Here is a 14,338-nt window from a genome sequence, read left to right on the forward strand (position 1 = left end):
CTTTGGGATTGGAATGAAAACGGACCTTTCCTAGTCCTATGGCCACTGCTGAGCTTTCCAAATTTGCTGACGTATTGAGTGCAGCACTTTAATAGCATCATCTTTTAGGATTTGAAATAGCTCAGCTAGAATTCCATCACCTCCACTAGCTTTGTTTATAGTGATGCTTCCTAAGACCCATTTGACTTCAGACTCCAGGATGTCTGGCTCTAGGTGAGTGATCACACCATCATGGTTATCTGGGTCATTAAGATCTTTTTTGTATAGTTCCTTTGTGTTCTTGCCACCTATTAATCTATTCTGCTTCTGTTAGGTCCATATCATTTCTTTCCTTATTCATGTCCATCCACGCATGATTGTTCCTTTCATATCTCCAATTTTCTTGAAGAGATCTCTAGTCTTTCCCATTCTATTGTTTTCCTCTATTTCTTTGCATTATTTGTTTATGAAGGCCTTATCTCTCCTTGCTTTTCCCTAGAAATCTGCATTCAGTTGAGTACATCTTTCCCTTTCTCCTTTGCTTTTCACTGTCTTCTTTCCTTAGCTATTCATAAGGCCTCCTCAGACAACCACTTTGCCTTCTTGCATTTCTTTTTCTTGGAGATGGTTATGGTCACTACCTCCTGTACAATGTTATGAACCTCTGTCCATAGTTCTTCAGGCACTCTATCTACCAGGTTTAATCCCTTGAATCTATTTTTCACTTTCATTGTATAATTGTAAGGGATTTGATTAGATCAAACATGAATGGCTTTCCCTACTTTCTTCATCTTAAGTCTGAATTTTGCAGTAAGGAGCTCATGATCTGAGCCACTGTCAGCTCCAGGTCTTGTTTTTGCTGACTGTATAGAGCTTCTTCATCTTTGGCTGCAAAGAATATAATCAGTCTGATTTCGATGTTGACCTTCTGGTGATGTCCATGTGTAGAGTCATCTCTTGTGTTGTTGGAAGAGGGTGTTTGCTGTGACCAGTGTGTTCTCTTGGCAAAACTCTGCTAGCCTTTGCTCTGCTTCATTTTGTACTCCAAGGCCAAACTTGCCTGTTATTACAGGTTATCTCTTGACTTCCTACTCTTGCATTCTGATCCCCTGTGATGAAAGGGACATCTTTTTCTGGTGTTAGTTCTAGACAGCCTTGTAGGTTTTCATAGAACCACTCAATTTCAGCTTCTTTGGCATTAGTGATTGGTGAATAGACTTTGATTACTGTGATGTTGAATGTTTTGCCTTGGAAATGAACTGAGATCATGCTGTTGTGTTTGAGATTGCACCCAAGTACTGAATTTCAGATTCTTTTGTTGACTATGAGGGCTACTCCATTTCTTCTAAGGGATTCTTGCCCACAGTAGTAGATATAGTGGTAATTCTCTCAAGTAAAATTTTTGGCATTGTAGCCCAGCTATTCCATTTTCTGCTCTTCTCTTTGTATTTTTATAAACTGGTAGCCCCTCTCATCTTTCTTAGCTACATATTCTTTTTCCCTCCATCACCAAGACTATTGAATCTGCTTCATATTAGAGAATTTTTTAGGCCATTAAGATAGCTTTTTCATGGTTTCCAATTTTAGCTTAGGAGAAGAAATCTCTGAAGATTTATGAAGAACTCCTGTCCTGATGTTTTTCAAGCATCTTTTCTTGTAGTTCCAGTGAAAAGCAGAATCTTTATCCCCATGTTCCTCCATCCTCAAGTATTGAGTTTCTGTACCTTTCTACTTCCACGCTATTGCAAAGATCAATTTCTGCTTTCCAGCTGTAGGAATAAGACATTTCTTTACTTCTTCAAATATTTCCCTCTCAATTTAATACTTCAAGATTCTCCTGAAGTTTGTGCCCATTTTCACTCATTCTTTCTCATATTCAGCATTAATCCTTAGCCTATGTTCAAATTTGTTCACTTTCTTTGACATATCAATTCCTAAAGCCTTTTTTGTCAGAAGACACAGTTACCCATCATCTGTAAGGTCTTTCTACAAACTATCAGCTTCTCCAGCATGAATCTCTCATGTGTCCTAAGAATTTGCTGTACACTGTAGATGCTTAATGCCACAGAATGAAACCTGATTGGCGCTTCTGGAAGGTACCCACAATTCAGGCTTCCAGACCTCTTTGTGATAAAAATCTATTAAACTGCATCTCCAGCCAACACCATATCTAGCTAACACTAACACTAGTCCTGTGCTGGACTTTGAAAAGCCTGGAGGTCATTGATCATTTTGTTTTATAATATTAGTGCAAATATAGATGATTTAAAATATCCCAATGCTATTTTTGAAAACTCAGCTTATTTTTCTTTGTTTCTTTGTTGTTAAATTTCCTTCCCCCACTCCCCAAAATGAACTAAATATAATTAAAAAGTTTATTCTATTCACTTCCTATCATCTCTTTCCTCCTAGCTACCCAATCCACCCAGGCAGCATGAGAACCATGGTACCATTTTCAACTACTACTACTACCTTACCACCCATTTCTAGGGTAGCTGAGAACTAGTTTCACATCAGGAAAAATTTGGCTTGCTCCTGTTATGTGACCATGGGGAAATTCTATAACTTTTCTGAGTCATACATAAAATTATGATCATCAGTTCAGTTCAGTCGCTCAGTCGTGTCCGACTCTTTGCGACCCCATGAATCGCAGCACGCCAGGCCTCCCTGTCCATCACCATCTCCCAGAGTTCACTCAGACTCACATCCATCGAGTCCGTGATGCCATCCAGCCGTCTCATACTCTGTCGTCCCCTTCTCCTCCTGCCCCCAATCTCTCCCAGCATCAGAGTCTTTTCCAATGAGTCAACTCTTCTCATGAGGTGGTCAAAGTACCGGAGCTTCAGCTTCAGCATCATTCCTTCCAAAGAAATCCCAGGGCTGATCTCCTTCACAATGGACTGTTTGGATATCCTTGTAGTCCAAGGGATTCTCAAGAGTCTTCTTCAACACCACAGTTTCAAAAGCATCAATTCTTCGGTGCTCAGCCTTCTTCACAGTCCAACTCTCACATCCATACATGACCACAGGAAAAACCAAAGCCTTGACTAGATGGACCTTAGTCGGCAAAGTAATGTCTCTGCTTTTGAATATGCTATCTAGGTTGGTCATAACTTTTCTTCCAAGGAGTAAGCGTCTTTTAATTTCATGGCTGCAATCACCATCTGCAGTGATTTTGGAGCCCCAAAAAATAAAGTCTCACACTGTTCCTACTGTTTCCCCATCTCTTTCCCATGAAGTGATGGGACCGGATGCCATGATCTTTGTTTTCTGAATGTTGAACTTTCAGCTAACTTTTTCACTCTCCTCTTTCACTTTCATCAAGAGGCTTTTTAGTTCCTCTTCACTTTCTGCCATAAGGGTGGTGTCATCTGCATATCTGAGGTTATTGATATTTCCCCCGGCAATCTTGATTCCAGCTTGTGTTTCTTCCAGTCCAGCGTTTCTCATGATGTACTCTGCATAGAAGCTAAATAAACAGGGTGACAATATACAGCCTTGATGTACTCCTTTTCCTATTTGGAACCAGTCTGTTGTTCCATGTCCAGTTCTGACTGTTGCTTCCTGACCTGCATACAGATTTCTCAAGAGGCAGGTTAGGTGGTCTGGTATTCCCATCTCTTTCAGAATTTTCCACAGTTTATTGTGATCCACACAGTCAAAGGCTTTGGCATAGTCAATAAAGCAGAAATAGATGTTTTTCTGGAACTCTCTTGCTTTTTCCATGATCCAGCAGACGTTGGCAATTTGATCTCTGGTTCCTCTGCCTTTTCTAAAACCAGCTTGAACATCAGGGAGTTCACGGTTCACGTATTGCTGAAGTCTGGCTTGGAGAATTTTGAGCATTACTTTACTAGCATGTGAGATGAGTGCAATTGTGCGGTAGTTTGAGCATTCTTTGGCATTGTCTTTCTTTGGGATTGGAATGAAAACTGACCTTTTCCAGTCCTGTGGCCACTGCTGAGTTTTCCAAATGTGCTGGCATATTGAGTGCAGCACTTTCACAGCATCATCTTTCAGGAGTTGAAGAGCTCAACTGGAATTCCATCACCTCCACTAGCTTTGTTCATAGTGATGCTTTCTAAGGCCCACTTGACTTCACCTTCCAAGATGTCTGGCTCTAGATTAGTGATCACATCATCATGATAATCTGGGTTGTGAAGATCTTTTTTGTACAGTTCTTCTGTGTATTCTTGCCACCTCTTCTTAATATCTTCTGCTTCTGTTAGGTCCAGACCATTTCTGTCTTTTATCGAGCCCATCTTTGCATGAAATGTTCCCTTGGTATGTCTAATTTTCTTGAAGAGATCTCTAGTCTTTCCCATTCTGTTGTTTTCCTCTATTTCTTTGCGTTGATCACTGAAGAAGGCTTTCTTATCTCTTCTTGCTATTCTTTGGAACTCTGCATTCAGATGCTTATATCTTTCCTTTTCTCCTTTGCTTTTCGCCTCTCTTCTTTTCACAGCTATGATCATAGTTACTACTTAATTCATAAAATTACTTGTGATCAAATGAAATAACCTGTATCAGACAAATAGGAGAGTCTAATCTCCCTTCACTTTAAAAAATGTTATTAACTGACTCACCAAAAGGTAGATATCAAAAGACTGAATTTCTATACCTTGATCAGAAGACTTTAAGTAGCTAATCTTCAAGCTGTAACTGGATGTTTATATTAATATTAATGATACAGTCTAGTATTGATTACACCCCTGATGACTACTCATCCTTTTTTCATAATTAGGAACTAGCACCAAAAACATCACGGAGACCAAGCTGAGTACTACAGAAGCAACAGTGATGAGTCAATCACTTTCAAGTGCTGTTTCCACATCACAAAGCTCTGACTCCAAGAGTAAGTACAAGAATCTGTGCTGAAATGTTCAGTTTAGTTGCTCAGTCGTGTCCGACTCTTTGTGACTCCATGAACCACAACACGCCAGGCCTCCCTGTCCATCACCAACCCACAGAGTCCACCCAAACCCATGTCCATTGAGTCAGTGATGCCATCCAACCATCTCATCCTCTGCTGTCCCCTTCTCCTCCTGCCCTCAATCTTTCCCAGCATCAGGGTCTTTTCCAATGAGTCAGCTCTTCACATCAAGTGGCCAAAGTACTGGAGTTTCACCTTCAACATCAGTCCTTCCAATGAACACCCAGGACTGATCTCCTTTAGGATGAACTGGTTGGATCTCCTTGCAGTCCAAGGGACTCTCAAGAGTCTTCTCCAACACCACAGTTCAAAAGCATCAATTCTTCGGCACTCAGCTTTCTTTATAGTCCAACTCTCACATCCATACATGACTACTGGGAAAAACCATAGCCTTGACTAGACGGACCTTTGTGGACAAAGTAATGTCTCTGTTTTTTAATATGCGATCTATGTTGGTCATAACTTTCCTTCCAAGGAGTAAATGTCTCTTAATTTAATGTCTGAAGTCACCATTTGCAGTGATTTTGGAGCTTAAAAAAATAAAGTCTGCCACTGTTTCCACTTGTTTCCCCATCTATTTGCCATGAAGTGATTGGATTGGATGCCATGACCTTAGTTTTCTGAATGTTGAGCTTTAAGTCAACTTTTTCACTGCAGTGAAATGTTAAACTAGTATATTGGATAGAACAAAACTCAGAAAGTTTTCCAGCCCACACTTACAAAAGAACCTTGTCTCACTTATATTCTCCCCTTGCTGTCATGCTGTTGTTTAGTTGCTAAGTGGTGTCCAACTCTTTTGTGACCCCCATGGACTGTGGCCAATCAGATTCCTCTCTCCATGGGATTTCCCAGGCAAGAATACTGGAGAAGTTTGCCATTTTCTTCTTCAGGGAATAATCCTGACCTAGGGGTCAAACCCACATCTGTTGCACTGGCAGGCAGGTTCCTTACCACTGAATCACCAGGAAAGCCTGTGTTCTCTCCTAATCTCTACAAATAGGACAACGATTTGGCAACTTTGCTTTGTATAGCGACACTCTATCCCTCCATAGCTACAAATAAGTGGATGCCAACGAGGATCAGTTCAAGCCTGAGTGATAATCTATGATATCACCTACACAAAAAAGTAAGATTGGCCAAAGCATCAGACAACTTTGATGAAATAGGAAAAAAATTAGAAAGGAACAAATTGTTAAAACTGATTCAAGAAGTTAGGAAGACTGAAAAGACCTAAAACAATTTAAGATTCTGCATTAAAAATTTAAATAAATAAAGTTCCAAGCAGAATGGCAAAAATTCTGAATTCTATAAAAATATTCTCAGAAGTAATACTAATTTTTCTCAAGCTGTTTTTGTGACATAAGGGAAACTTTGCACCAATAATTATCTGAGGCCAGTATTACCATAACACCAAAAATAGAAAAGAATGAAAAGAAAATGCAAACAAAACTATAGACCAATATCCTTCATGAACATAGACACAATACAATATTAGAAAAAATCAGTAACATATGAAAAGAGATAAAAATATGAACAAATAGGATTCACTTAGGAATGCAAAGTTGGTTTAAGATTGAAAATCAATTAATGTAATATACCATCTTAGTAGAATCAACAAATGCATAAAAAGCATTTGACAAAATAAGATTCCCACTCAATTAAAACTCTCGATTAATTAGAAATAAGTAAAACTTCCTTAAACTGATCAAGGATATCTATGAAAAATATACAGTAAATGTTTTACTTAATAATGAAAGACTAAATATTTTCTCTTAAAATCTGAAACACAACAAAGATGTCTACTCTCACCAGTATTATTCAAAATTATAACCGGAGGTTCTTTATACTACATTAAGATTATAAATAGATAGAGATAGAAACTTTCATCCAGATTGGAAAGGAAGAAATAAAAGTGTTTTTCTCAGCAAACTACATCATTATCTATATAGAAAACCTGATGATTTCACAATAAATCTACCAGAACTAATAAAGAATATTCTATACCATTCATACTATATTCTATACCACAGGAAATAATTCCATTCATAGTAGCTTCAGAAAGAATAAAATATTTAAGAGTAAATTTAACACTAGAAATGCAATATTTGTACACTAGACTAGAAAACACTTCTCTGAGAAATTAAATATCTAAATGGAAAAACTTCTGAGCTGGTGAACATGTGAACATTTGTTCACAGGAGAAGACATGGAAGCATCACGTCCTTTCCCCATACCTTGCCCTGTGCATCTTTCATCTGCCTGTTCCTGAAGTATAGCCTTTTATAATTAGTGTTCTAATGAGGTAACTGAAAGTGAATCATCAAGAAAGATTGTTTCCATCAGTAGGGCTAGTGGATACCAGAATTAGCAACTTAGCATATCTGATTCCTTGCCCTGTGTTCTTTTCTTTATTCCGTGCTGCTAGCTCCTTAGGTATTTTGTCGTAGGTCAGATAGTCACACGAGCAGAACTGAACTAAGGAAGGCTAGTCAGTGATACCTAGCACATCATCTGGAGGGGCTCTAGTGGGTTCTTGCTTGCTAAGTCACTTCAGTCATGTCCAACTCTGTGTGACCCCATAGACGGCAGCCCACTCTCTAAAATGGACGTATGATGGGATCAGTTTCCAGGCAAGGGAGCAAAAGGACTAAGGGACCGCCAAAACCTTCTGATCTCAATCTCTGAATATTCACACTGTGGAGTCTGGCATCAGAGCACATCTGGGAAACATGGCACATATGAGCCAGCAGGCCAGACACAGCAGGACAGGGAGGGGAAGGCAACTTGTGTGCTTTTAATGTGATGCACACATGATTTAAATAATTCATTTATTCTAGCATTATGTGAAAAGATCACTTGTTAGTTTTTGTGCTTTAGACAAGCCCACTAAGCATCAAAATAGAAAATTTTTTATTAGTACAATTACGTCTGGTGCTTGAGCAAAGATATCAGATTTTGAAATATTACTGCCAGTGTGAAAGTGCTAATGAGATGGAAAAGTGGGGTCATTTTGTTTCTGACTTTAGCCACACAAAGCCATTTCCATGGTTCAAAAGAAAGAAGAAATTGTGGTGAAGGTGTGTAAAATGTGATTTCAGTTGGGCTGTATGTTTAAAAATTTTTAAAAGCTCGTGATATGCATTTTGAACATTTTCTTGTTTTATACCATAATAATCTACCATCTGGAGAAGGCAATGGCACCCCACCCCAGTACTCTTGCCTGGGGAATCCCAGGGACAGGGGAGCCTGGTGAGCTGCCGTCTATAGGGTCACAGAGTCAGACACGACTGAAGCGACTTAGCAGCAGCAGCAATCTACTATCAATTTTCAAAACAAATATATTTATTTCTAAGTATATAACCATCAACAAAGACAGAAATAGAAAATAATTAAATACAAACAGAAGACACTTTACCTAACCATATGTGAATTGTTAATAAAGCACACAAAAAGATGCAAAAAGAATCCAAGTTCTTTAAACAATATAGTCTTGACTGCACACCCTCCCCAGAAGAATGGATAAAGAGAAGGAGAGAAAAGAAAAACACTGAAAAGAAACTCTGAAATTCACTTGATGAGTTTGTTTCATTGAAATGAATATATTAGCTCTAAATACTAGGTACAAGTGAAAAAACAGATAAATGTGTCCTCAAGGTGAAAAGGGGAGATACAAATACAGAATGGGGAAAGGAAAGTTAAACACTGCACTATCAGATTGAAACTTAAGACATCAGCATAAATTCATGATTAAAATACAAATATGTATGCAAAATTGCAAAGAATATAAAAGAAATAGATATTACATGTTCATAGTTTAGAAGACTTGATGTTTTAAGATGGCAATTCTTCTCAAGTTGAGCAGTAACTGATAAAATAGTCAATGCAATTCCTATTAGAATACCAGAAAGTTTTTTTTCCCTAGAAATTGATAAGCAAATCCTAAAATATATATGGGCTTCCCTAATAGCCCAGTTGGTAGAGAATCTGTCTGCAATACAGGAGACCCCAGTTCGATTCCTGGGTTGGGAAGATCCACTGGAGAAAGGATAGGCTACCTACTTCAGTATTCTTGGGCTTCCCTTGTGGCTCAGCTGGTAAAGAATCAGCCTGCAATGTGGGAGATCTGGGTTCGATCCCTGGGTTGGAAAGATCCCCTGGAGAAGGGAAAGGCTACCCACTCCAGTATTCTGGCCTAGAGAATTCTGTGAACTGTATAGTCCATGGGGTCGCAAAGAGTCGGACACAACTGAGCAACTTTCACCTTCACTTTCAAAATATATATGGAAATGAAAGTGACCTAGAATAGCCAAAACACTTTTGAAAAAGAACAATGTTGGAAGACTCAACCACCCCCAACTTCAAAACTTACTCTAAAGCTATAGTAATCAAAACAGGATATGGAGTTAATGAGTGTTAAGAGTAGCATTATTCATAATTGTCAAATGCTGAAACAACTCAAATGTCCATTAATTGGTGAAATAGAATATCTCATTGGATTTTCCATTTGAAATGCATTTGAAGTGTTCCAAAACATGGGATATCCATATAAGACAATACCATTCAACAGTGTGAAGATACAAATACTGATGCATGCTGTAACAGCATGAATCTCAAATACATTACGCAGTGAAAGAAGCCTTTCACAAAATCCAACATATACAATTCCATTTCTATGAAATATCCAGGATATTTTTTATAGGGACAGAAATCATATATGTGGTTGCCTACACCCAGGGACCAGACTGCAGAAAGGCTCAAGAAAGTTTTTTATATTGAAGAAAATGTTCTAAAACTGGATTATAGTGATGGTTCAATGACTCTATAAATTTACAAAATATTATTGGGTTGTATACTTACAATGAGTGGATTAAGTGGTGAGTTTTCAGATAAATATTTATTTAAGAACAAAAAGAAAATGTTGACCTAGGCCAATCAAATTTCCTTCCTGGGTAATCTGAACTGAACTAGAAAAGCCAAACAAACCAAGAAGCGGGGGGGGACTGGAGTAGCGCAGGGTTAGCAGAGAATCTGAGATGGCCATGGTGATTTGTGCACTTGTCTCTGGCTTCAGGAGGCTTGAGTTGGCAGAGTAAGTAGAGAAGGCTACTGACTATAGAGAGACTCTGTGGGGAAATGGAGAGATTTCATGAGCAAGGTTAAGTTGTTCAAGAGACACGGAAAAAGTAGCAGGACCTGGAGATCTTCTGATTCCTGACAGATCTTTAGTTGCAGTCCACACATATCTCCACAAGTACTTCCCTTATTCTGGCCTCCATGATTTGAAGTAATCTGTGTGTTTAGTCAAAATATCCTGACTAGAAAAGCTACTAATCATCCATAAGAGCCTTATCAAATCCTGCTCATTTTACATACTGGATGCATTTTTGGCGTACCCAGAGTCCTTAGATGGAGAAGGGAATGGCTACCCACTCCAGTATCCTTGCCTGGAGAATCCCCATGGACAGAGGGGCCTGGGGGCCACAGTCCATGGAGTAGCAAAGAGTCGGCCACTAGTGAGCAACTGAGCACATAGTCCTTCAAAAGGCTTCGCTGCAGGTGACTGAGTCTCCAAGTCTCTTCTTAGGAGACCTCTAAGATACAAGGAGATGGCAAGCGGGCACTGTGGACATTCAGGGCTCACTCTGGTCTAGAAGCATGTTGGTAACATCCATTTCCCCCCTTTCTGTTGTAATCATCTTAGACATGACATGAAGAAGGCTATTTAGGAGAAGTCTGATTCCAACCATAATTGTAAACTAATAATTGTATATAACTAGTCACCATGTAGAGAAATTTGAAGAGGAGGGTCATTTTCCCTTCATAACAAGAACATTTCTCTGTGGCAGTGTTTTGGGTTCTGATAAGCAGAATTTGTATTGTAGACAATATATGTCTGAAAAGTACCTTTGGCAAACCAAAACAGCATGCATTTTATAATACAAGTGCCCCAATACAAACAAGAATAAAAGTGAACTATGCATTTGCCAAATGTGTAACAGATGATGCTTCGTCTCCCTCTTAAGCATATGAGCAGTGGGTGCTTGAATAGTGACCTTCAGATAAAGGCACTGTGGGGACATTATCTCACATTCAGGCTTGATTTTAGAGTGGAGAGGAGCTAGTGAGGTCTGTTGACAGGGAAAGAGAGCCTATTGCTTTCTCCTTCTGGTGGATTCTGACTTAGCTAAGGAGAGTATGTGTAACAAGATTATAGGCAGGAGACACTGAGATGGGCAAATACCAGTACCTAATTCTACTAAGGCAACTGTGTGGGTAAAATGAAAGTGAAACTGTTAGTCACTCAGTCATGTTCAACACTTTGTGACCCCATGGACTGTAACCCGACAAGCTGCTCTGTGGAATTCTCCAGGCAAGAATACTAGAGTGGGTTGCCATTCTCTTCTCCAGGGGATCTTCCCAATCCTGGGATTGAACCCAGGTCTCCCGCATTGCTGGCAGATTCTCTACTGTCTGAGGCACCAGGGAAGCCTCAAGTGTGTGGGTAAAAATACTTCTAAACAATTTGCTGTGTCAGAGCCTCTGCTACCACAGAATATATAATACTATAGACTTGAACTCTGAAGGGAAAAATCTGACTTTTGTTAATTAAAAATAAGTAACATTTATAAAGTGTCAGACTTTATTTTGGGGGGCTCCAAAATCACTGCAGATGGTGACTGCAGCCATGATATTAAAAGACACTTACTCCTTGGAAGAAAAGTTATGGCCAACCTAGATAGCATATTCAAAAGCAGAGACATTACTTTGCCAACAAAGGTCCATCTAGTCAAAGCTATGGTTTTTCCAGTAGTCATGTATGGATGTGAGAGTTGGACTGTGAAGAAGGCTGAGCGCCAAAGAATTGATGCTTTTGAACTGTGGTGTTGGAGAAGACTCTTGAGAGTCCCTTGGACTGCAAGGAGATCCAACCAGTCCATTCTAAAGGAGATGAACCCTGGGCATTCTTTGGAAGGAATGATGCTAAAGCTGAAACTCCAGTACTTTGGCCACCTCATGTGAAGAGTTGACTCATTGGAAAAGACTCTGATACTGGGAGGGGTTGGGGGCAGAAGGAGAAGGGGACGACAGAGGATGAGATGGCTGGATGGCATCACCGACTCGATGGACGTGAGTTTGAGTGAATTCCAGGAGATGGTGATGGACAGGGAGGCCTGGCGTGCTGCGATTCATGGGGTCACAAAGAGTCGGACATGACTGAGTGACTGAACTGAACTGAACATGTATAAGAAATTAGTAGGTTATTTAATCAGGGTTTATAACATTTATATGTAACAAATAATTTATCATGTATGTTTCCCTTTTGCATAATCTATCCTAGTTTAGTATAGAGTTTGTTTTTAATACAAAAAGCATATATAATTGTATAAAGATCAAATAACCACTTCAGATATACTACTGGTTGAACGTGAGAATGGCATCTGCACAAGCCTGTACTTTTTGAGGCACCACACCCTTCTTAAAAGACATGGTCACTCCAATTATGCCAAGAGGAAGCTGGCTTATTGTTTACTAACAATGATTCTGAAATCAGATAAAGCAAGTGAAAGTATTAGAACACTTACTCGTGTTTGACTCTTTGCAAACCCATGGACTGCAGCCCACCAGGCTTCTTTGTCCATGGAATTCTCCAGGCAAGAATACTGGAGTGGATAGACATTTCCTTCTCCAGGGGATCTTCCCGACCCTGGGATTGAACCTTGATCTCCCACATTGCAGGCAGACACTTTACCAACTGACCCACCAGGGAAGCCCTTGAAATCAAATAGCTGAGATTCAAATAATGGCACAACCATTTATTTGGACTTTGGCCTTTGGTAAGCTATTTAACTTCTCTGTGTCTTTGTTTCCTCATCTGTAAAATAGTTGTAATGACTACTCTTTTACAGAATTCTTGTGAAGATTAAAAGAGATAAAATAATATGAAGCTTAAAACAGTGTCTGAAAAGAAAACAAGACATTTTAGCTTTTAATGTTATTTTGTTAATGATAATCCTTACAAAAGCCAAGCAAAGATGGTATTTATGGTATCAGTTTCACAAATAAGGAAACAGGTTCAGAAAGATTAAATGACTCACCCAATGTTAAATTAAAAGATGTAATTCAAACTCTGTTTTTCTTGCCTCAAACTCCATAAATATCGATATACCACACTTTCTCTCATTACAACCATTTCACATAAAGTATCCAAAGGAATTAGAAAGCAAGTAGCTTTTAATTGAGTGCCTCATATGCTTGACAAACAGAAGTTCAATCAGTATAACACTGACCAATTGACTGAATATAAACCTGGGATTCTCACCAGAAACCTGGGATTCTCACCGGGGTGGTTCTCATGCTGTTGCCAACCGTGCCAGATTTATTCCTGACTGTGTGATTTGTGCAACCTGTCTTCCTCATCTGTATGATCATTCCTTTTTCCCCTTGTCCTTCCTCCAACTGATTATTAAAATTCTGCATAACCATAAAGAGCCTCTACAAAATATCACCTCAGTATTTCCCACAACTTAATGAGGTTACCAGATATATGTACCATCTGCACTATTATTCATTTAGTACTTTAAGTAGACGCAGTTTTTAATTCTTAAATTTGTTTGAAAAGGAAACCATCATGAATAAAAAACCAGTTTGAATCGGCATAAGCAGAAGCTAGAAAGTCGCTGTGATGTAAGCAAAATAAAATAAAATTCTAGCTAGATTTTGTTGCTTGCCAAAGGCTCTGAGTTTTAGCCTTGCTTAATAAATAAATAAAATACTTACCTGGCAGGGGAGATACTGGGATGATGAAGGTGATTTTCACCTCACAGCATGGCTTATCTATCACACTCTGATGTGCTGACCCCTGCAATTTCCACAAAACTTGACTGTATAATTTGTGGTCGTGGGGGACTGGATTTGCACTTCTCCCTGTGGGGTGGAAAAAAAGATAAGTACATTCTAGGTATTAATGACGTATTTGCATCAAATTGAAAATTTGAAACTTCTTCATTGAAATAAACTCACAAAAAAATGGAAAATAACTACTTTCTCGCTGAGTGTTTCAATCTGATTTAATGCCACTTTCCAGTATAGAATCTCTCATATAAGCTATGCATCTCATGCTTTGGAAAAGTCTAATTTCTCTGATCACTCAGGCTCATTATTTCTTTTGTGAATGGCACCATTTATCTATGACATTTATCAGGGAACCTAATTGCAATGTTTCTTACATGCTACTTAATTAGTTTGTATCATTTCATGTGGGCAGATAAAAGAGGAATTCTCAGGATAACAAAGTCTTTGTCACACATCACAGTTTATCCAAACCAGAACTAATCTTTCGTATGATGACTCAGTCAATGCTTTGCTGGGGGGATGGGGGATGGTATGTATGAGGGCGAATGAGAAGGAAAATTTTAATTGGTCATA

At 38.9% G+C, this 14,338-nt stretch overlaps 1 protein-coding gene across 2 annotated transcripts in view; it reads left to right on the forward strand.

The window, feature by feature from the left end:
* The window catches only part of EMCN (endomucin), a 130,674-nt gene that overhangs the window by 66,122 nt on the left and 50,214 nt on the right, over positions 1 to 14,338 (forward strand). For both annotated transcript variants that reach the window (XM_069593624.1, XM_069593625.1), the window contains exon 3: positions 4,724 to 4,834. In XM_069593624.1, the coding sequence (XP_069449725.1) occupies positions 4,724 to 4,834 (111 nt within the window). The remainder of the gene's footprint in view (positions 1 to 4,723; positions 4,835 to 14,338) is intronic.

Source organism: Ovis canadensis, chromosome 6 (assembly GCF_042477335.2).
Source record: "Ovis canadensis isolate MfBH-ARS-UI-01 breed Bighorn chromosome 6, ARS-UI_OviCan_v2, whole genome shotgun sequence".
In the NCBI taxonomy this organism is placed as follows: domain Eukaryota; kingdom Metazoa; phylum Chordata; class Mammalia; order Artiodactyla; family Bovidae; genus Ovis; species Ovis canadensis.